Here is a 22,522-nt window from a genome sequence, read left to right on the forward strand (position 1 = left end):
GTACTGACTCTGCAGCAATAGAAAGCTCTTATTTAATCAATAGCTACAAACTACATACCTTTACATGGATCAAATATTCACTCATTTACTGATTTAGATTTTGGGGAGGTGGATTTAAGGTTAGATAATATAAGAAAATCCTTCATTTATGTCACAGTGGGAAAATTTGCAGTGTTGCGGCAGCAGCAGAAACACATACTGTATATTTAATATCACATTGTCACACCATTTAAATAGTGGCTGTTTAAATTTATACATATCTCCAGTAAAGAACTGAAGGTATAATTCCAATGATGACAATTTCATGATATAAAATGATAGAAAACTATGAATTGACATTAAGTCACTCTCCAAAATGTAAGTAACTCTACTTATTGAAAGCATCCATCTGTATAAAGATATCTATCACTCCATGTTCAGAAAAGATCACAAGTCTCAGTGCAGGCTTTTCATACTTTTACTCGTGCAGTGCACAGACAGTGATGATTTCAGAATTGGACATCATGTATATAACAGGTTTTGAATTATGATGGAACTGGTTATTATACTTTCTATATTCTTGCAAAGTTATGCACATTCCCATAGTATAAATGTAACAAACATCCATTACTTATTTACCCTCTTAATTAATTATTGGTAGAGGGATTCTTCACTTTACAATAATGTCCTAGTGTCAGCTTAGTGTGTTCATAAATGTGTTCAGCCCCAGAAAGCTCTAGTCACAGAAGTAGTCATAATGTATTGTAGCCTGCATGGGTAGCTTAAGAAGGGACACCTGGGTTAAAAAGTGAGAGAAGGACTTGCTTGTAAAGCTTGTTGCTGTGAGCAGAAAGTAATAACTGACAGAAACCAGGATGAGTTATCAACATTTTCCTTGAGTCTGAGTCATCCGGATTATGGCAGCTAAAAAGGTAAGAGAGCAGCCTGGAGGTTTCAATGAAACTGTGAAGGGGAAAGGGACGAATAAGGATTTTGAAAACTGAGGGGAACATGGCTGATGCCTGCACAAAAATGAGATCTGTCCACAGCTGCAATCGTTCCCTAGTCATGCTGGCATAGCGAGGGTTTCATAACTGATAATGAATCTGTGTTTTGTACTTCTGCATCATCAGCACAGTATGTGGACAGTAGATTATGTTTAAATAGTCCTCATTTACAGTTCACATAAAATGATGATGATGATGATGATGATGATGATGATGAATATAGCCAAGAAAGAACTTTGTTGAAAATGAAGCATCAAGCAATTTTATTTGTATTTCTTTCTTTAGCTCCATATCCCTTTAGATAAGTGTCCTAGACTTATTTAAAGCATGTTGGATTGATCTTAGAGGAACTGACAAATCAGCTGAGTGAAGTCCTTCTGACCACCATCTCAGCAATCACTGCATAAAATGTTGTAAACAAACATGATTGCCCCAACATCCAAAATACTGTGAAAAAAAGACTCACCTCAGGATAGGACCACTCAGGGGAGTAGTCGGTCACCATGAAGAGCCGGCCTGTGGCCTGAAGCATCCCCAGAGCCCCCTGGGCCACAGCTGCAGAAACCACCTCTGCTACATTCATGTAGGACAATGAACCCGCCTCCCCAGTGTTTCCTCCTGCTCCGGTCCCTCCACTTAGAGACTGGGGGCTGCAGCAGGGTTGGAGGCAGAGCTCGGATGGGCTGTAGCCAGAGCCCCTGGCCCCTCCATCTTCCTGGCCCTGCTGCGGGGCCCCACCAGCTGTGTTCTGATTATCAGAGTTGTGAGATGTAACTAGCTGGTGTGCATATATGCCCCCTCCTGCTGACATAGTGGCCCCACTACCATCCACTGAGATGAAGTCATTAATGAGGTCAGAGAACTGGTTTCCAAAAGAGATGTCAAAGTGATCCAGGTTGATCTCCATGCCTGTCCCTCCTGCTCCGTTACTAGCAGCACCGCCCAGGCCTTGGTGGGTTCCAACAGCGTTATACAGCCCCTGGACTATGCTTGTGCCTTGGAGGAGAGGCTGCAGCTGCTGTTGCTGCTGGGTGCGGTTGCTGCCATCACTATTGTTGTTTCCGTTATGAATTGCTACCCCTTCACCTGTACCTCCTGTCCCTCCTCCTCCACCATCTGATGCCTGTTGCAGGTAGTGCTCCGCTCCTCCTCCCTCGCCATTTCCTGCCCCACAGGTTTGAATGTGATCTCCCGGCTTGAGCATGTTCTCAGCTCCGTTCTCCGTGGCTCCAGTCTGACCCGAGCTCACGCTGCCCGACTGCTCCAGACCAACCACCTCCTCGTGTTCAGTCCCCAACCCAGGGAACGTTCCCTGGTACTGCAGCAGTTGAAGAGAGCTAGCTTGGGCAGGCCCTTCTGAGGGTGAGCCTCCGTTACAGTTGGCCCTGTGCTGGGTTTGATGGGCCTGGTGGTGGTGATGAAGGTGGCCATTGCTGCCGGGCGAGTCTGTTTTCACCACCTGTAGCCCCATGTAAGCTCCAGAGTCATGGGAATTGTGCTCCATCATATGTGTTTTCTGGCCCATGCTGGGCCTCCCCTGCTGAGTCTGGCTGTTCTGCGATGCATCTTGGAGGAAAAAGCTGGGTGAACGATTCTGGTGTTGCATGTGTGGGCTGGACATGGCCTGACCGTAATTTACTGCGTTAGCACTGGAAGTATAGTCTTGCTTGGCATCAATGGCACTAAAATCCATCTGCTCCAAGGTAGTGCTGGGACTCAGGCCCCCACCAGAAGGGAGCAGGGAGCCGCCTGCTGTCAGACTAAGGTTGCCTTGGCTTGAACCAGCACCCGATGACACAGAAACCCCACTGGCACAATTCACGACCGTCCCCACCTGGTAGCCACTCTCCTTGGCCAGCTGCTGCTCAAAGGACGTGTCTTCAGTCTTGATGTTCTTTACCAGAGCTGAGCTGAAGGTATAGCCATTGTCTGACATGGGAGGGGAGCGCTGCAGGTTGCCATTGGTGCTACTGCTGCCACCAGAGGAGGAGGAGGTTGAGGAAGAGTTGCCCTCCGTCTTCATTGCACTCCCTCCATAGGTCTGGCCCTGTTTGGGGTTGTTCAGGAAGCAGTCGGGATCAAAGTTCATGTTGGTTTCTGGGATCTTGATGGTTCCAGAGTCCAGACTGCTGGAAAGCACCAGTTCCTCAGACACCCCAGCAGAAGACAGCATTGACAGGCTGTCTCCTGCAGTGGTAGTCCCAGGTTCCCCCACTCCTCCGCTGGGGAAGGCAAATTTGTGACGATCAGAGGTCACAGACAACACCAAGCCCTGTGAAGTGGCATCCGCACCCATCAGGTGAGTGTTGGGTCCCCCGGTAGGAGACATGCTGTAGACAGGGTCTCCGGTGACCTCAGACATGAAGACACTCTGGGACAGGCCAGACATGACAGAGGCCACGTGGCTCATCCCCGTCACCACTGGGCTATCAGCCATGTCTGGGTCGCTGTTGAGGCCACTGCTGATGGAGACGGGGGAGTTCTGCGTGGTGTCGGGGACCTCGACTTGGTTGGTGGACGACACCTCTGTGCTGTTTTGGTGCAACAGGACAGGCTTGTGGACTTTGCCATTGCGTTTCTCCCTGGTGCTGCCCCCTCCTCCACCTCCCCCAGAGCTTTTGCCTCCGCCATGGGCACTGTGCTCGGTCTTCCCCTCTGACACATCGTTGTTCTGCACCTCAGAGTGAGCACTGCTGTAGCCACCTGAGCGGGGGTCCACTTTAGGGGAGATGATGCGGTGTTTGGCGCTGTTGCATTTGTGGTGCACACTGCTCCCCGCACCTATATGAGGGCAAACAGAGCAAACGAGGTTGGGATTTGGTTGGCACAGAATGGGGCACAGAAGAGCAAAGACAAAACGATTTTACAGATTTGTATGCTCTTACCAGTTTGATATTGTTAGTTTGATTATGGAACATAAGTTTGTGAAGGACAATTTTCTCCTCGCTACTATAAAACTAGACCTTCTGGAAGTATACAACATATTAGTGAATATGTATGAATTTGTTTGCATGGCTTGTTAGTAGGAAATAAAAAGGGTGTTATTTAATTGTTGAATGTACTGAATTACAAAAACCTTTCTCTCTACTTTGTTTCTCTGAGACAAGGTTGGTGAAACAAAATATTAGGATAAAATTTAAGATACATCCCTGAACAAAACAAAAAACAAAAAAACACTTGACACGATTATGAATCACCTGCCAATAAAATGGCTAAATCACCATGTTTGATCCACCGTACTGAACAGTATCTTTATAGCCTTTTCAATTCTCTTTGTGAATTTTCCAGTACTCTCACGAGAGTAGACACCTTCCCACCCACTAGCCCTTACCCAGGGTGCCTGTGCAGAGGCAGTTGTGAGTCCGGGGAGGTGGCTTAGTTTGGTGGCTGTCCAGAATCTGTTGCACTAGCTGCTCCACTGAGAAGCCAGAGCTGCTGTTCCCATTGCTGCAAGTCCACTTGATGCCATGAACTGCCGGGAGAGAGGAGGAGACAGAGATGTCAGCCAGCCCAACAGACCACCAGCCACGCCAACCCCCCGCCCCACCCTCTGCATTCCCTATCTTCCTACAAGAATGCCTCATCAGGCTCACTGGACACTTTCTAAAATGTCCATGGCAAAGCAGAAAAAAAAAATCCATGTATGTCCAGGTTTCTTAGACGGGAAGCAAACAGTCCTTTGGTATTGTATTTTTTATACTTGCACTGATGACACTTTATCCCCAGACACTGTATTACATCTTTTTCCTTCCACTGAAATACCTGACAAGTTGCTGTTTTCCTTCCGTAGTCCAGTATCCCATCACTACAATGTCAGGCCTTCTGAACTGAACTACTTATCTCTGCTGTGCCCCTTTCCCTCCCATGTGTCAGTGTTTGTTTCTGCTCTGTGGCATCGCCTCTGCGAATGCTGATGAAGGTGACAGCAAGCTCAATCTTTCTACCCTCCACCCTCACCCCGACCTATGACTCTGTTCTGACAGGAAAAGCCTCTGGGGAGGAACATCACCGAGCTGCTGCTGCTGCTGCCGCCGCTGAATCTGCTGCGGTGCCAAGGGAAAGAGAAAGAGGGAGCGAGCCTCTCTCCTGTAAAGCTCCGCTCCCTGCCTCAGTCACACCTCGCTAGCACCCTCTAATACTTTTCATCGCGCCACTTGTCAAGCAGCCACCACTTCTGATGAGACAGATAGTGGTTTTAGTGGCTGTAAGGTGGTAGGAGACACCACTGAGTGCTGCCGCGCTCAGGCTCTCAACCGGGAAAAAAGGCAATATTTCAGAAGTAAAGCATATTTAGACTATCAAACAAAATCAAGCCAGCTCCAATTCAAGTTCCCTACACTTCAGTACCTCCTTGGTTAAATATGCAAGAGAGAGATATATTAAGAGTGTGAGGCTTAAAGCATATATGTAAAACAGCGAGAATTTGCTTAGTACATGTCTCTTTGCACTTGAAATAAAAGGAGATGGAAGGACTATACGAGGGTGAGGGTAATGCAGATTAAAGACTGAGCTAGTTACACTGAAGAGAAAAAACCTGGGAAACATGACTGGGTGACTGTGATGAGAATCTAACTTGAAAGCTTTAGGATCCTTTGGCAGATAACAGGTTTGTCACCAGCAGATGTCAGCAGAGCCGCTGTGATCGAGCTAAGATCATACGCTCCACAGACAAGTCATTGCGGCAGGTAATAGAAACATAAACAGGAACCGGTTTCACGTATTATTATAAAGTCAGATTTATTCAGCCATTAATCTACAATGAGTGAGAGGGGGAAAAAAAAGATTGGACACCAAATGTGACACGGCAGTTTCATCTAATGTCATTATAATTACCGCACAAATAATTGTGTCTGTCTGGGGATTCCATTAAACAGGCTTGAGTCACCATTAACCTCCCGACAGTGTGTACTGCAAACAGTACAAATGAGATGATGCTATTATTACTAACAAAGAGATAATGGGGCCATCGGCGTACTAAAAATGCTGTCATGAATCCCCCTTCGTGACAGAGGCAGCAGGAAGGCTGCAGGCCTAAATAAAGTCCGTTCTTCTGATCTGACTTGGAGAGGTTGACAGAGCAAGAGTGAGAGGCTAATGTAACGGCTTACATCCACCATGCAGTGCCATGCCTATTTGTCCAAACAATCTTGTCTCCACTCTGCCCTGATCCCTCATGCCAGATTGCCACAGCCCTCTTCATCTAGACGAGTGTCACCCCTGGAGGCTCTGGGTTGTTGACGTACAGTTACCACCGTGTCTGCCTGTCTGCTCTTATCACTGAGGGTTATATTCTAAAGCAGACATGACAGGAGCAGTGCCACTAGCTTTAATCCCAGTGGCGGCAACAGTGGAGGGACCAAACAGCAACCCAGTCAAAAGATCATTCTGATGATTGCATTCTGTCATGAGCACCATCACGCAGTCCTAATGACAAACACAGCGGGTCTGTAGGGCACATCCAACCTGGTTGCCTCTGCACCACCGGACACTATAAGGGACAGCGGAGCACAATACTCTACATGATGGCCAGGCCTGTCTGTCTTGCCCTGGTATGCTCCTCTCCGTCCCTGTCTGCTAAGCCTGGAGACAAGCCTTCTGTCTGTCTGAGTGTTTGTTAAAGCTGCTCATGCGCTATCTGTCAGCAGGCTAGGGGCATAGCTGTGGAGCGCTGCGTGTTTATTGCATTAGACCAAAAGAGTGAATCAAGCTGGCTGCCTTGTCTATGGAACTGTAGCGTGACTGAGTGGTGATGCCACTCTCTCACCCCCTTGCTTCTTCTCCTTCTCATCAAACACCACAGGGCGTTAAGGATGACGAGGTCAGACAAGGCCATGTTTCACAGGGGCTCATATTTGAACTACTGTGTGTAAGTCTCCGTGCATGTGTGAATTTTTGACTGAGAGCGCAGGGGCGTGTGGATTTATGAGACAGAAGAAGCCCAACTAATCCATAAAAACACACATTTTTTTTTCCTTATGTTGTTTGTATCATTAGAGGATTCAAATGGTTTTTGCAGTGAAATATTGCGAAAGGAATAACAACAAGGAAGAGCGAGACAAAGGAGGGCAATTATATAATGCAAAAGCAGACACTGCTTTGGAAAACAACACGTTGACATTAAACTAATGATGGGAAACCTTATCATTACATAGTAACACTTTGCAGACATACGGTCACACGCAACCATATGTGTGTCTCAAACATACTGCACGACGCTGTACACTCGTGTGTTCTGCTTTCAGAGCTCAAACTAGTGTGAAAAAAGTTTGGTCGGTTTGGCACAGTCCTGATAAAGAGAGAAATTATTTGTTTTTGCTGCTATTTTATCTATACAACATCAGAGGGATGTCGAAAGTTCTGCTATGTACAAAAAAGAATCCATAGCAGTGCACACATAATCAATGTAAAAATCTTCTATTAGATGCACATATCATTTTCTAGAATACAGGTCAGTCTGGGAAAATGCACTTCATGTTCAGAGCTAATATATAATTTAAGCAAAGCATGGTTAATACAGCATGACTTCACAGCAAGTCTTTGCCTACGCTGAGATGAGGGTTGCAATCTCGCATGACCACTAGATGGCAATGTTGATCCTTTGTAGAGCCCGTGTGGACATAGCAGATGCTCCAGGAGAAAGAGAGAGCGATAGAGAGGAGAAGACAGAAAGCAGAGACAGAAAGCAGGAGAGGGATTTTTTTCTTTTTTTTAATTTTTTGCTCTTTATGTAGCCCCCTCATGTAGTCTAGCAGCTAGAAGGCATCTCACATTCACCCTCTTTGTCCCAACAACTCCCAAAGTTAATGACTTTACGCATTACTGGAAATGGTGCTTGATTTTTACATTAAGCCACAGATGTAATGAATACAGTAGGCAGTTGTTGCTCTGTGGCTGTCCTGAGGTAAGGCTTTGTGTTAAAATGTCCTAAAACTAATGCAGTGAGGAGGGTAACAATATAGCCTAGATCTCAATGATGATGGCTTGGACTGCCAATTCAGTATGCGGCCGGCACGTGCGTTTGTGTGTGCTTGTAAAGCTGCCGACACCTTCCGCTTCACCTGGCCACAACACCAATAACTGGCAGTCGGGATATCAGTCACAACTCTGCTGGCCTCTGCCAGACACACCTGAATCACAGCCTGGTTGTTAAGGGTATCTTTTAAAGGTCCCACTTTGGCATCATCAGGCAAAAACCTTTTTTTTTTTTCTTTCCTCTAGAACATTACCTCAATCAAACATGTGGCGCAACGCACAGAGCATTAGTAAAGCTGATAACAACAATCAATCCATTGAAGGGGAGGAGACAGATAGAGCCGGAGAAGGGGTGGAAGGGGATTTCTGGTGAGTCAGACGTTCTTTCTCCCACGCACTAGCATGAATCAATACCCAGCTTGCTGCCCTCCTCTGCCTTGACGGCCTACGTGGACCAAAGTGGAGGCAGATTCTCAGTCTGGCCAGAGTGGTGCCAGAGGTCTGGGGGAAGAGGGGAACTTTGACCTGGAAGTACCAGACGGCTCCAGGTTGAACACACACTCATGTACCGTGGTTCTCTGACTGATGTGCTGAGGGCACTTAGTGTACCAGCAATGAGCAAATAGGAATGGGTAATAAACCCTCAGATAACAACAACTGATGGTATGATTAGTATTTCCATGCATAAGTCTGTATGTATGTATGTATGTATGTATGCATGTATGTATGTAGACTATATTAAGGCCTTGCTAGAGGTGACAGGCATTGCGCATACTAAAGACTATGAATAAAGGCTGAGACTGGAGTGACAAGAAGTGATGAATGCATAATTCTGAATAGGATTATTCAAATACTCACACATGGGCTTGAGTTGACCAATCAGCTCCTCCTTGGTCCACTTGGCCCACTCTTTCTTGTCTGTATTGATTGAGCATAGGATCGGTCCACATGGTTTGCCACAATCCTCAATGGCTGGAACATTCAAATAGTGGACGAGCACAATATCAGGGTTCTGTAGGGAAAACAGAGAGCGAGCGCGTGTGAGGTTAGATGGGATAGTCCATAGCAGAGTTCCTTGACGGTACAACAGCAACGAGTGGCGGCAGCGCGTGCACACTTTGGCTCGGATGTGAGAGTCGGGAAAGGGAATGTGGCTGCATTAGAAACACTGGTAGCTCTCACACAGACAACAGAGCGCGAGAACAGAAGAGGAAATGCACAACCCAAAGCGCAGCCAGACATAAGAGCAAATCTGGGATCAGAAATCGGCAATAATCTCACTCATTATGTGTCCGTATCTCTGCATCTCCAAATGTGAGCGTGGTTGGATGTGTACACTGGCGTGCGTGCTCATTTATGTGTGTATTTATATGTGCATATGTGCGCTAATTACAATGTGTGCTCATGTAACACACTTATGGCATTTTGTCAAGTCCTCCCACATGGTGTGATGATGCCCTCAATTAACTCTGCCTGTATTTACCAAGTCAAAACTCAATAATTTTCCGTCTGCAAAATTGTTACAGGGTTACCTCTGCAAATTCTCCAAATTGACAGCTTATGAAAAATAGGTAGCATTTAAAGGAACGCTGTGCAGGTGTGAATAACATCAATTCACTTCTGTACTGATGAAAAGCTATGATTGCTCGGCACTCACACAACACATGTACCCGTTTCAGTTCTTATCACTTCCAATTTACTATAAACATCTGACTGCCACTAAGCCAACAGATTGAACACACAAGTGCAGCACAATGCTGCCACGCCGACACACGGGATGCAAATAAAAGCCGCTCTGACTAAAACCGACACACACAGACTATATAAGGATGTGTACAGGACATGGTCTCAGACTATTCTTGGAAATCTGTAATTAATACCTCGGTTGTGTTCTTGGGAAAAGCAAAAGAAAATTGCCTTTCTTATATATGACACAGAAACACACCTACACATGTGCACTCGCAGATAAACAAGATGAGAGAATGAACAAACCAAGACTTTGATAGAGAAAAATGCTGTGACAACATGTACGTGTGACTGCGGTTTGAAGCTTCATCAGTGCTAAGTGGCAAATAAATCAAAGTGCCACTACTGTAAGGTCTGTGCTCCCTCTCAGTGTGTACCATTAATCTGCCCCCTCCTCCCCCCTCCCCGCCGCGTCAGACAGGGGTGTGGTTGGGGGGCACAGAGATACACAGAAACAATTACTTTTGTAAAAGGATCACAAACATACAAACTGCTACTACCATCTCTGATGTGTCTGGGCAGTCATAGCGCGGTAGCACGTAAAACAACCGCGGGAAGACAGATGACCTTCCCCCCGCCATGTGTGCCAGAAGCTGGAGCTGGACATTGCAGCGTGTTATCTCTCTGCTTTCCTTGTCCCCTGTCATCGCTACGGACACTGGGTGACGACGGCAGGCCTGCTCGGATGGAGATGGTACAGGCTGTGTGTGATGCCCCCAGATGGCATCACCAGCTGTGTCAATAGCTAAGAGATGCCCTCCATCTTTGCTTGGAATGAGCGCACAGAATGTAGACAGCTTCATTCACTTGTGAGCATACATAAATGATGAGGGCGAGGATGTATGGGTGCAGATGAGCGTGAATATGCAAAGACACACACCACATGCAAAAGTGTGCACAAACATACAGGCACGGGTGCACACACACAGGACGAGGAAAGTCATTAGCATAGCGTAACAGACACTTTATATGTATTCGCTGAAAGGACGCATAAGGGTCATATGAAAATAACCGCGCACGATCTCCTCCTCGCGACACCCACACTCCCACCTGTTTCCTACGTTTTCACACAAAGCAGCAGTGAAAGCTGCAAAAGGAATACCACGTGGCATCCCACAGCTGATCCAAAAGCAACTAATCCTCGCGTTGCTGTGCTTCACTATTAAGAAACTGCTCTCTGAATCTAAGGGGAGAGCCAGAGGCGGAGAAGGTCTGGAACTTTCACTCTCTTCCCCCCACTCTTGTTTTGCTTCACTCTCCCCTCTTGACAACATATTTAACTCTCCCAACTCAGGCCTACCTCCACTTTCGGAGGAAAACAACACAATGAAAATGTAAAGCGTCACATAAATCTATCAGGATGGTAATTTAATTTAATTTCCTGCTGGCTGCTTTCTTTTCCACAGTGTAATATCAGGAGCTGGTTCTCCAGGAGTAAAGGGAAAAGGCTGAGGGGGAACTTTTTGCCTGGATAGTCTTTTCTAGAGAAAATGAGATCTCATTAAGTTATTGATTAATTGTGTAATGTAGTCTTTTGGTTGTTTTTCCTCTCATTTCCCATGCGGATCTCAGGGCAGCTTTCCAGCCTCGCTTCCGCAGTGGAAGGGACGACTGGGATACAGTTGCAGGAACCTGTGGTGTGCATATGGTCGTGAAAAGATTGTCGGCCCTTTGGATTCTTATCCATCACACGGTACCATCATGGAGCCATTGGACGGGCACCAAATTCATTCTGCAGCACGAGACAATAAGCCCCAACATTCATGCACAGTTCTGCACATGTGTTCGTATGATATTATCCTGCGAGCGAGCTTGTCATTGCCTGTCAGCGTGAGCGCCAACAATCCACATGTGTTAAAGCGTGACTGTATCATGTATGCAGAAAATGTAGCGTGTCTCTAGCCAGCATTTGGATGTTGCTGTGTTGTGTTAATGTTTACTGCGCCTCCCTAGAACAGATGGATAGATGTTGAGATAATTACTAGCAGAGTCTTGGGGAGTCAGCCATGGGGGCGGAAGGCCTGCTGAGTGGGTGGTGGAGCGCCTTGCTGCTCCCCCTTCCACCCGTCTCTCTCACGAACGCCGCAGAAATATGCCAAGACACAAAAGCATGCGTTCACGTGAAATATCAGCACGTCTTTGACACGCATCGCACGCGACACATGGAAAGACGGCGGCGCGCAAAGGCTCACACACACATTAGCACACATGTGCATATGTAATATGCAAGACATCGCCATCGCAACCGAAGGATAAAGGTGCCGTTGTAGCCAGGCAACAGGTTTATCTGGCACCCACGCACTTAGAGGCAGCCAGTGCTCCTGCGATCTCTCAGTGACAGTCTACCTCGTCCTGAAGTCATACACCCTGTTCTACTCCAAAAGACAAGGAGGAAGAGAAAGAGAGGGCGATTCACTAATGGATCCAAGGACACAGACAGAGTTAGATGTCAGCGGAGACGAATACAATGACCTTCTCCTCTGCGCTGAATGTGTGATGGTGAATGTGTGTGTTGAACTGCAGCTGGGATATAACGAACTGAGACTTTGGTACAAAGAACATCTATTGGTAAAATCTGGTGCGAGCGTTCAAGTAAAGTGTCCACTCTCTCGTTATGTCTCTGTGAACCGGCCACGAATCTGCCACTCTCTTGGAAGTCCTCCGTGTAGCCGCTACTCCGACAATCCAGCGAAGCTCATTAAGAGCCAGGAAAGGCAAGGGGGAAGAGGCAGATTTTGAAATAGAAATACACGGCAAGACAGAGAGACAGAAAGAAGAATGAGAGTAACAGCTCTTATATTGTCATTCAGGCAGCTCTGCTCCATGATTGTTCTTTACCGTAGTAGGCCTCGCTTTCACAACTCGTGCACGGGAGCGATAAGAACACCATTAGCATGAAAGGATCTTAATTGAGAGGGGATGCTTCATGGAACGTGGATGAGGCAGGGAGTAATGGGGGAAACCCTGCTCCACTCTGATAAAATAACCCACACTGTGGAGTGGGGGGGGCTTCAAAGCCTGTCACATCGAAGGAGGCTGCAGAGCAGACACGGGCTCAGGTATGGGAAAAGCCCCCCCCCTCCTCCCTCATCTCCCCTTCCACTTTCACTCTGAGGAAGGAATGGAGAAAATAAGCAAAGGAGGAAAGAAATGAGACAGTTCTTCATGGGAGAATTGCACTAGTAGGCTACAGGGATCTCCATTTCAATGCAAAATATCTTGAAAGCTGGAGCAGTCAATTGTTTTGTCACAAACATTCAGCATCAAGGCATAAATAGAGAGGGGAGGGCGTGCGTGCGTTGGTGTACTTTTTTTCTTTTTTTTCGTTTATGAATGTATCTTTGCCTTTTGTATCTTCGTCAGCCAACATTAAAATATAAATAGTATGTGAATGAGTGTCTAGAGGCAGATTTCTGTATGTTAGTTGGTGTACATATATCAGTATGCATGCAGAATGAGTGCAATGAGGTGTGAGTGTGAGTCTGAGGGCACTGGCTGCATATTCATGCTGACTGTGTGTGCGTTGCATACTGGAGCCTTTGTGTGCATTTTTCGCATTTGGCTGTGCAGTTTCACAGGCACATGGGACGACTTTAAACTCTACATATGTGTTTCGTTTTGCGTGCTTATCGTCCGTTCAGTAGGTACGAGGCGTGATTGAGGTCCTGCTCGCTCGGCTATGCGGGGGTAGTTGCCCTGGCAGTGGCATGGTGATGGATAGCGTGAGGTGCCAGTCATTAGGCAGCCTCCTGGCCTCTGGCACTGAGGTTGCAGTCTTAAACAGTGGCCTCCCCTGCATGTCCCCGAACACCACTGCTCATTTCAAGGTCAACTGCCTCTGCGGTGCTGTACGTTCACCTCCACAAGTTACAAGACTTCTTCGATTTTGACTCGAACCGCTACGCTCACTGCTAAAGGGTGTGTTTTGAAATGTGGGGGTGGCTGACTGGTGCCTTGCCTCATGCCGGCTCACGGAAGCGCACATGCCGTACACGATCCCTCGCCCCGCACACACACACACACACACACTGGGGTAAACAAAACACCACATCAAACCCTCCCAAAATGGCAACAAACAGCCCGAAGCTCCTGTCGAGGCAGCGTAGAAGACCCCTATCTGAACCCACTCCTCTCTGGGTCGTCTATGACAAACCCTTTGTTTAAATGCTCCCAGTTTAGAATACAGACAACCTAATTGGGGTGTCAGGAGTAAACGCTCAAGTTAACTGCTACAGTTCACCCTCCACTGCATCAAGCTCTCCACCAACACTGCCTGAGTGCCAAGCTAAAGAGTCGCCCGGGGTGGGTATCAATCCCGGGGTAAGAGCCAGTTTACAGGAGGTTTCTTAATGCGCTGCCTCAATTGGCTCTGTCCAAGGTTTGTCAGAGGAACCGCACAGCAGGGGGCACAGCAGGAGACCCCGATTTAGAGAAGATTCATACTCCACCTCTTTACCTCCACTACCTAGTGTACTGGCTGGAAGATATGAAAGGCAGCACTTGGAACTTTTGAGGAACAGGAAGAGGCCAGCATGTTTGAGTGTGTTTCAGAGGAAGCCAGGGGCTGAGGCCTGTGATGTTTAATTCAGTAGCACATAATCACTCCGATGGAGTTGAGAGCGGGGCTTTAAATAACTCAGCTTAGAGGGGCAGAACTGCTTCACTCTGGGTGGGGGAATGCGAGTCTGTGTGTGTGTGTGTGTGTGTGTGTGTGTGTGCGTGTGTGCGTGTGTGTGCACTTATGTGTGTAATTGTGCAGATATGTGAGTGCATTTTGCAATCCTACGTGTCTGTGAGTGAGTCTGCAAGAAAAGTGCTCTACTATTTTTGTGCGCGAGGCTCCTCCCTGCTTTGAAATATTTTATTTGTGCAGTGCACCAGAGTAAAAGGTGGAGTGTGTTTGTTGCTGTGCCAAGCGTCTGCATGCATTACAATAAAAGTGCAAAAGGCCAGCATTCAGAGGCTGAATATGGAGGAGCATTCCAGATGCCAAGCAGGCAGGCAGTAAGTCAGGCGGTAAGCCGGGCAGTGAGGCACTGAAGCCCCTTTAGCTGCCACAACTCAACTCAGAGTTTACAGCCACTTATTCTTCCTAAGGCCCTTACAGCACACACTACTCTCTCCATTAGTTGTGGTGGTCCCAAGTGAAAAAGCCTTGCTGCCCAGGGGAAAGCAGAGAAAGGGCCATCAGGAGCCCATCCGGCTGTCTTGGCAGAGCCCATGGCACTGATCCTGATATTCAGTGGCCAGCCAGGTGACACAAAGTCACACCGGAGTAAAAGGATTGAAAGGAAGTTACCGAGCCCTCTCAAACACAGGGGGAACCATCTCTTCATGATCCTTTTCTTTTCCCTTTGCCTCATAATAACCTTTGAACTTCTGGCTTTGTTTTCCAGGTACTTGCTCTCTTATTTTCGTCTGTTCCTCTTAGGGCACAGCGCAATTCATTTGGAGATGCAAATACAGTTAATGCCACCCCTCTCCTTCTCGCTCCTCCGCTCTCGTCGCCTTTCATATCAGGGCTGCGTCTGATTTGTTTGTGTGTGTTGTCTTTCTCCCCGTGCCAGTCGACAAGACGTACTATTTATGTGCCTCTGCCCGTGTCTGTGAGCGAATCAGGACTTCACAGGAGCAGCCGGGGGAGCAGGGTGTGCTGGTGCATTTCTAAACAGGGTGTCGCAGGGAGGACTGATGTGTGTCCAGCTGCAAGACAGTCCAACCTGGCCACTATCTGCCTCTGCAATAGCTCACTGAACAACAATGGATAACCCTGGTTGTCGGCAACAACAACAACTGTTGAGGTTGTAACAGAAAACTGACCCTGTCAAGCACAAACTCTTAGAGCATAAACGCACATATATTGTATGTAGATATGTACCCACAGCACAAACGCATCACAGAATGACAACAGCAATGGCCACAGGACTGCTGAGCCTGTGTGCTCTGTCAAACATGGTGAGGGGCTCATTATTATTACTGGGCTGAATACTGGAGCAGCCCCTGAGCTCGGCTTGGCAAGACCTCTCTCTGGAGACACACACACTGGCCTCTACGCGCACACATACACACCATACAAATGGGTAATCAAACGTCTGCCCCTGGGAAAAAAAATGCTCAAATGGTTTCCTAGCAACCAATGGTGTGTATTGGATCCACATGAAAAATGAAAAATAAAGAGAGCGTGTGAGCGTGTGACTGTGTGAGAGACAGAATGAAAGAATGAGGCTGAGATAAACAGTGCATATTAGAAAGAGATAGAGGGGTTTATAGGGTGAAGTATGAAGTGGTCAGATAAGAAGTTGTGAATGGGATATGAAAAGGTAATGAAGAGACAAAGAGAAAAGGCACAATCAGAGGTCTGCCAATCTGATCGACGAATGGACGCACTTCCCCAGCCTCTCTACGGGGGCAGTGTTGTCCGCGAGTTGATCCAAGGAGCAAGTTCACAGATTTCTGAAGTCATGGGAATATGCTGTCAAATTCCAGCTCAGAGAGCGATCACCATGGGAATAAATCAGGAGCTTACACACTGTTACAAATATGTAACACTGCAGGGGAGGGGCTTATGCAAGAAGCAAGGCTTTAAACCTAAAACGCATCGCGATGTATCACACCAGGTTCAAATGCAAAACACAGGGGGCCGTGCTTTACCAAAGTCACACAAACAGGTGAGAGCACTGGTTTGTAAAAATCGCTAAAAAACATTCACCAGCTGAATCTCTGGGGCTATAAAGGGTTCTTTGATCACTGCTGAACACTGCAACAAAAACAGAAAAAGTTCCCTTTAAAAATGATTCAACAAAATGACAGAGTTACATTATATTTGTTTATCTACGTGCAAGCGTGTGAAATGCGAGGAGCAAAGCAGCGTGTAATAGTGTGTGTGTGTGTGTGTGTGTATTTCCATAAGATACTAGTGTGTGTGTGCATGTTTGGTACATCTGTCTTTAAAACTGTGTGTGTGAGCTGGTGGGAAGCATACTATCTCCATCCAGCAGCTGCCACAAAGAGGCTTCCCAAAACAAGTGCAGGGCCGTGACAGAGACAGAGCGACCGCAGCCTTCTGGTGGTGTAATAGGAAATTAATTGAGACCATCAATATGGTATTAATCATTAAAGCACAGGTGCTGAGGTGGCACTTTGCTGACTGCTCTACTGTTGGCAGTACTCACACACACACACACACACAGAGTGAAAGTTTGACCTGCTGTTTTGCTAAAATGTAGGTGGGGATAAAAAAGAGAGCAGCCGAGACAGAGGGGAAATGAGAAAAAGGAAAGTGTATCCTCCCATTTACCCGCACAGAGACAGCGGGGCAGTTGTTATACAAAAAAAAAAAAAAAAAACAAAAAAAAAAAAACAAAACAATTCAAGGTCATTCTTGTTTTGCAATGAAAATGGTTAGCGTTCACCTCTTTCAACCTTCACGTGATGCTGACTGAAGAGTGGGACGGAAATTGAACAGCATAGCGGCCATTCTGAAAGGCTTTCAAATCAGAAAGTGTCAGGTAAATTTGGAGTAATATTTATCAACTCCCTCGGAAGCCATGTTTCTCGTAACACCTAATCCATCGTGAGGCAAAGCGCAGTGAGGACTGGAGTGCCAGTGTTAATCAGCCAGAGGAGGGCCAAATTGCAGCTACTACATTAAGCCGTTAAGCACACCACGTCTCCAAATTGTTGAAGGTGTCTCACTGAGATGAATGCTTCTCCTTATGAATAATACATTACGCACATATACACATACAAACCAGACATGTCCTATATATGTGTGCGCATGGGAGGACACTGACACACACATAGGCTTGTACCGGTGTGTGTGTGTGTGTCGCGTGGTGAGACACTGCGACACCTGTGCAGGGTTGAGGCTTGTGGTGTCTGGCAGGGTTCAGTGCTTTCTTCGGGCCGAGTGAAGTCCAACATGAACGTGCCTCCTCAGAAACCTCACGCCAAACCCTCACCGTTGCATGTCTGTCAGAGTCAAGGTTGAGCCTATGAAATGTTTATGATTCAGGAGCAGTAGATAAGATGAAGATTGATCTGGATCGAAAGGCAAATAAGATTGGCAAAGCCCAGAGTCAGCTGAAAAGCAGGCGGAGGGAGAAGAGGAGGAGAGAAAAAGAGACTAAGAGGAGAAAATGCATTAACACTGGTCTGGCCCTGAGAGAGAACAGAGTAATGAATACTTCCTCTACACACACTGAACACTGGGGGGAGAATATGGACACACCATCATGACCAGCTGACTGATGCCGTGTCTGTGTTTGATCTGTTGCCTGATTGCTAGCGCGCTCACAACATTCGGTTATTGACTGACTCCATTGTTGTTCTGCGATGTGTTTGAAAGTGGCGGACGTGAAATGATAACTTTGAAACAACAGCAGGTTCAATCATGCTTTTAAAACTTAAAGGTATGACTGCAATCGTTAACTGGACAGGTCTATGTCAGCGAGAGACAAGGGAAGTCATGATTGCCGGTGATTAGCGCTGCACACAACTACTGCGCTTAGAAGACTGACTGTTCTCAGCAGCCCGGCGATAACGTATCCGCTTTAATTTATGATGTCTAACAACGGAACAAAAAGGGAAATGATGTCATCAAATAGAGACTTTTTCAAAGGCCAGAGGAACCTGTCTGCATGCTTTAATGCACATGAATTTGTGCGAGTGCAAATGGAACCGATAGAAGGATAAGACCCTTTGATGAATCTCCCAGTGGCTCTGGTCAGCTCGCAGGAGCGGAACAGAGCGGAGGCCACCAGAGAGTTGGGGTCTGAGCCCTGGGGTCTGTTCTCTCCCTCCCCCTCTCAGCCAGCCTTCCCATTACCTCCTCTGATCAATACCGGGTCCTAATCACTGAGGACAGTATGCTAGTTCTCTCTTTCTCTCATCTCCTCTCTCAGTTTTTCCTCCCATGCTTTTACAACCTCTGCCTCTACATTGCCAGCAAGCATAAATTAGACGCACTTGCTTATTTTTTTTATTTTTTTTTTTCTGTCGGTGTGTATGTGTGTCCATATGTGTCCCCTCCTCGCTTGTCTTAGCCACGCACTTTCTGCCAGTGCTTCTATGCATATTTGTGAACGGGCCTCAGTTGGAGACTCTGTAAATACGTGAACAGGCTTATACAAGGCTGTTAAAATGTGTGCATGTGTCTGTGTACAACAAGATAAGAGAATATCCTTGAAAAAAGCAACCCAAACATAAACCCCAGTGAATTATGAGCAGCATGCATAAACTTGAATAACACATCCCCTCATTTTGGTGGCTTTATCCCAGTTATCTAATTGCCCATGTCTTTTTGCTTTAATAAACTAATGGATGTGGCTGGGCTGAGGCCTGGAATCATATAGGCAGCAATAAGAAGCGCTGCTTTAAACCCCAAACTGCATCAGAACAGCTGAATAATTTGTAAGAGAAATAATTACGGGGCAGAAGAGCAGGCATCAATCCTGGAACACCGACAGTGCCCTCGCTGGAAACTACCTCACCCATAAGCCAAGGCTCCATTAGGTATTGTCTGGGGCCTACAGGCTAATTTGTTTGCATCAATAATACATTCAAAGGATTTATCTAACTTGCAAATGAGCGTTCATTTACTGGTCCAAGAGGCAAGGAGGAGAGCAGGCAGCAGGAGAGAAGGTGTGAAAGGCTGAAGCAGCTGGTTAGGGCTTTCTGGGACACAGTTAACTCTTTGCTGTGCAGCAGGATGGTGGTCCACATCTACCGGTTAGTTGGCACTATTCAGAAAAGCTTGCTTCTGACATGTTTGGCTAACAGCCAGGGTTTATGGAGGGCAGAGATGGGTCAAGGTGCTACTGACCAAGCCTCGGAAAAGGAATTAAAAATAAACCCATTAGAGTCTCATTAGAGCCATAACGTATTACCTGCAGCACCAAAAACTCTTTGATCATATGCCAGGTGATCAAATTACAAAGCGGAGCATATGTCTGTGTCTCCGCGAGAAGAAAGGGCTGTGGCATTAGTGAGACGTGGTGGGTTGTCCTTGGGGGACACTGGGATCCCCGGGTGTCCTTTGATCTCTGTTCTATGCTGCCTCCCACAGGTGATACCAGGACGCTCAAAGCCAAAAGAAGTGGAGGAGGGGGTCACGGAGGAGGGAGACAAGAGAGAGAAAGAGAGAGAGAGAGAAAGAGAAAAGGATTTGAGAGGAGGAAGGAAGCTGGCCATGAACATATGCTGCCTCTCCGTGCCAAGCCCCACTGGCTCAGGCAACCCACGCATACGCTGCGCTGCTGCTGCTGCTGTTACCACTCCAGCCCTCTCCAACACCAACACCATGGCACTACTTAGTCAAACAAAGCTGGAGAGATGAATCTGGAAAGAGACCGGGTCTCCCCAGTCTCAGCACTGCCAGGGTAGGGCTGCTTGGCTCGGATAAAAACAGTCTGATTATACACACACATACATATACAGAGTAGTGGCTTTCAACATATTGGCCAGCCGGCTCCGAAATGTGTACGTCTTCTGGTGTGAGTCATCCTACGACTGTCACACGAGAGATACGAGTATTCATGGGCTGGTCTCCCCTACTTTGATTCAGTTAAATTCATTATTGGTAGAGGCTGTAAAATATACAATACTGTGGGATATTGAAAAAAAACTAAACTTTTTTGTACTTTTTTTTTTTTAAACAAACTTTTATAACACAGTTGGATAATCTTAAGCAATCAGAGAACTTGTATTTAAACAACATCTGTTGTTAAAGCCAGTGCCCTTCCACTAAACATTAAGATGTACAGCACAGGTTTTGGACGGGAAAAATATGAATTATGTTTTAGTTGAAACAATTCTGGACGGGAAAAAAGAAAGGGAAGTTGAAAAAGTTTTCCATATATATTCTCTGTTGGAGATTCGGCCCAGTTAACGGTAGCTGTGTGTGTGACAATGTGTGTCAGATAAGGACAAGAGTACCGTAGTTGCCAATACTTTAAGGTCTGATGTATTTAACACCTAGAGGCATCATTAACACTTGCGGACTAAAAGGTTCAATTTCATTTTCACTGCTTTAACATTTCACAGGCTTCAAATTCACAGAAAGGTCATACACTAATATTTTTATACAATACTTAATGGGATTTTTAAAAAGTTGTATCATTTATCTTTGAAATACTTAGTGTAATGAGGCGCTTACATTACTTAAACTGCAACTGTGTGGCTAGGGGGGGTTCCACAAAAAACGTTTCAAGTAATGACCGGCCGTGTGTTTGATTTTACCGTGTTGCTAAAGGAATAGAGGACACGAGGGAAGGCAGGGAGTGGAGGGAGGGCGGGATCTGAACGGCTTTGGAACAGCGCTGAACACGGCTCCCCACTGGGATTCAAAGCAAGGGCGAGAAAACATCAACTGCACAGACTCAAATTGCTTGCTATTGCACATGTGCGCACACAAACACGCAGCCTTTCGCGAGTCCACACAAGCCGTCCGCACGGAGAGTGCAGACACACGCGCACACGCAGCCTCAGATGCCGAGCCATATGATAACTAATGCTCGTATAACACAGAAATCAAATTCAGGCTTCGTCTCGCAATCTGAGCCTCGCAAACTCGATTCCCCTCTGCCGTCTAGCCACCTCACGTTCCTCGGCCTTTTCCGTGTGAACGAATGGGGTCAGTATCGTCACATAAACACCATCCTCTGCTCTCTCCCCCGCTTTCCCTTTTCTCAGTGAATGGATGCTGAGCACTGGTGCATATCTACACAGGGATGGCAAGGGCACCGAGGGGAGAAAATCAATACTATATCTCACCACTAAGCACAATCCCAACCAAAAGCAGCTGGAGTTTGCAGGTTGCTCCATAAACTGGACGGCTTCATCTGGCTGGCCACTGTGTCGGAGGATTGCTACAGTAATGCACTACAGCACAATGGCCTAGGCCAGAGCCTGCCAGACACGGAGGCGCACACACTCGCACAGACACACACACACACACACACAGAAAAAAATACACATGCACGGAGACAAACAGCATGCTCCCAGGGGCTGGGGAATAGCAACAGCAATGAGAAAAACTCTCATGAGGCAGGAGCAGGGTTGACAAACACACCATCCTCGCTCGCAAGCGAGGAAAAGCACCGCTGGACCATTTAGCCCACCCTTCCCGAGTGCGCGTGCATCCACACAGCAGCGCGCGCGCACGCACTCCCACACAATCATATGTACATTTACACACACGCAGGGCCTTAAAATACCTGTTCTAAAAATAGCATACGGGAAACGGGACTGAGGCTATTATTATTGCACACACGTCCTGCATGGTCCCACCAAGGAAAGGGAAGAGACTAATGATTTTCCTGGTGCAAGCAATTAAAAAACTATTTGTCACCTGCCAGGCTGCATATGACGTTAGGGGCCTTGGCAGAGGACCACAGAGTAACTCCACATACACACGCTCTACACACACAAAGTGGGTTGCGCCATAGCAGGCGCACTAGAGGCAGAAATGGTGCATGAGAAGCAGGTGAAGCTGGAGGCTTGGAGAAAAGAGAAGCAGAAAGAAAATGAGGTAAGAAGGGAGGGAAAGAGTGCTCTGGACAGAGGAACAGAGTTGTGTAAACGACTGATTTATCCGGACAGGTTAATACCAGGCCAGACAGCACCTCAGACAGCATGCTGCCATCAGGAAGTCATGTAATATTTAGAATCCAGCCAATGAAAGTCATTCTCTTACTGCTGGGCTCCTGGCTAAAATATAAATGTATATCTCCCTCCTCCAACCCGCCCAGCTTCACCCCCTAAGAGCACAAGAAGAGAGGATGTCCAATTCCCTGCCATTCATATCCCTGCTCTGTCTC

The 22,522-nt window shown here is 46.9% G+C and overlaps 1 protein-coding gene across 9 annotated transcripts in view; it reads right to left on the bottom strand.

Annotated features, from left to right (window-relative positions):
* camta1a (calmodulin binding transcription activator 1a) overlaps positions 1-22,522 on the bottom strand; it is a 256,185-nt gene that overhangs the window by 20,404 nt on the left and 213,259 nt on the right. For 7 of the 9 annotated variants that reach the window (XM_047600161.1, XM_047600185.1, XM_047600153.1 and 4 more), the window contains 3 exons: positions 8,817-8,970; positions 4,318-4,458; positions 1,453-3,767 (listed from right to left, as the gene is read on the bottom strand). In XM_047600161.1, coding sequence (XP_047456117.1) covers positions 1,453-3,767; positions 4,318-4,458; positions 8,817-8,970 — 2,610 coding nt within the window. The remainder of the gene's footprint in view (positions 1-1,452; positions 3,768-4,317; positions 4,459-8,816; positions 8,971-22,522) is intronic. The other 2 variants (XM_047600193.1, XM_047600168.1) reach the window with 1 other exon arrangement.

This window comes from Mugil cephalus, chromosome 1 (genome assembly GCF_022458985.1).
Source record: "Mugil cephalus isolate CIBA_MC_2020 chromosome 1, CIBA_Mcephalus_1.1, whole genome shotgun sequence".
Lineage (NCBI taxonomy): Eukaryota > Metazoa > Chordata > Actinopteri > Mugiliformes > Mugilidae > Mugil > Mugil cephalus.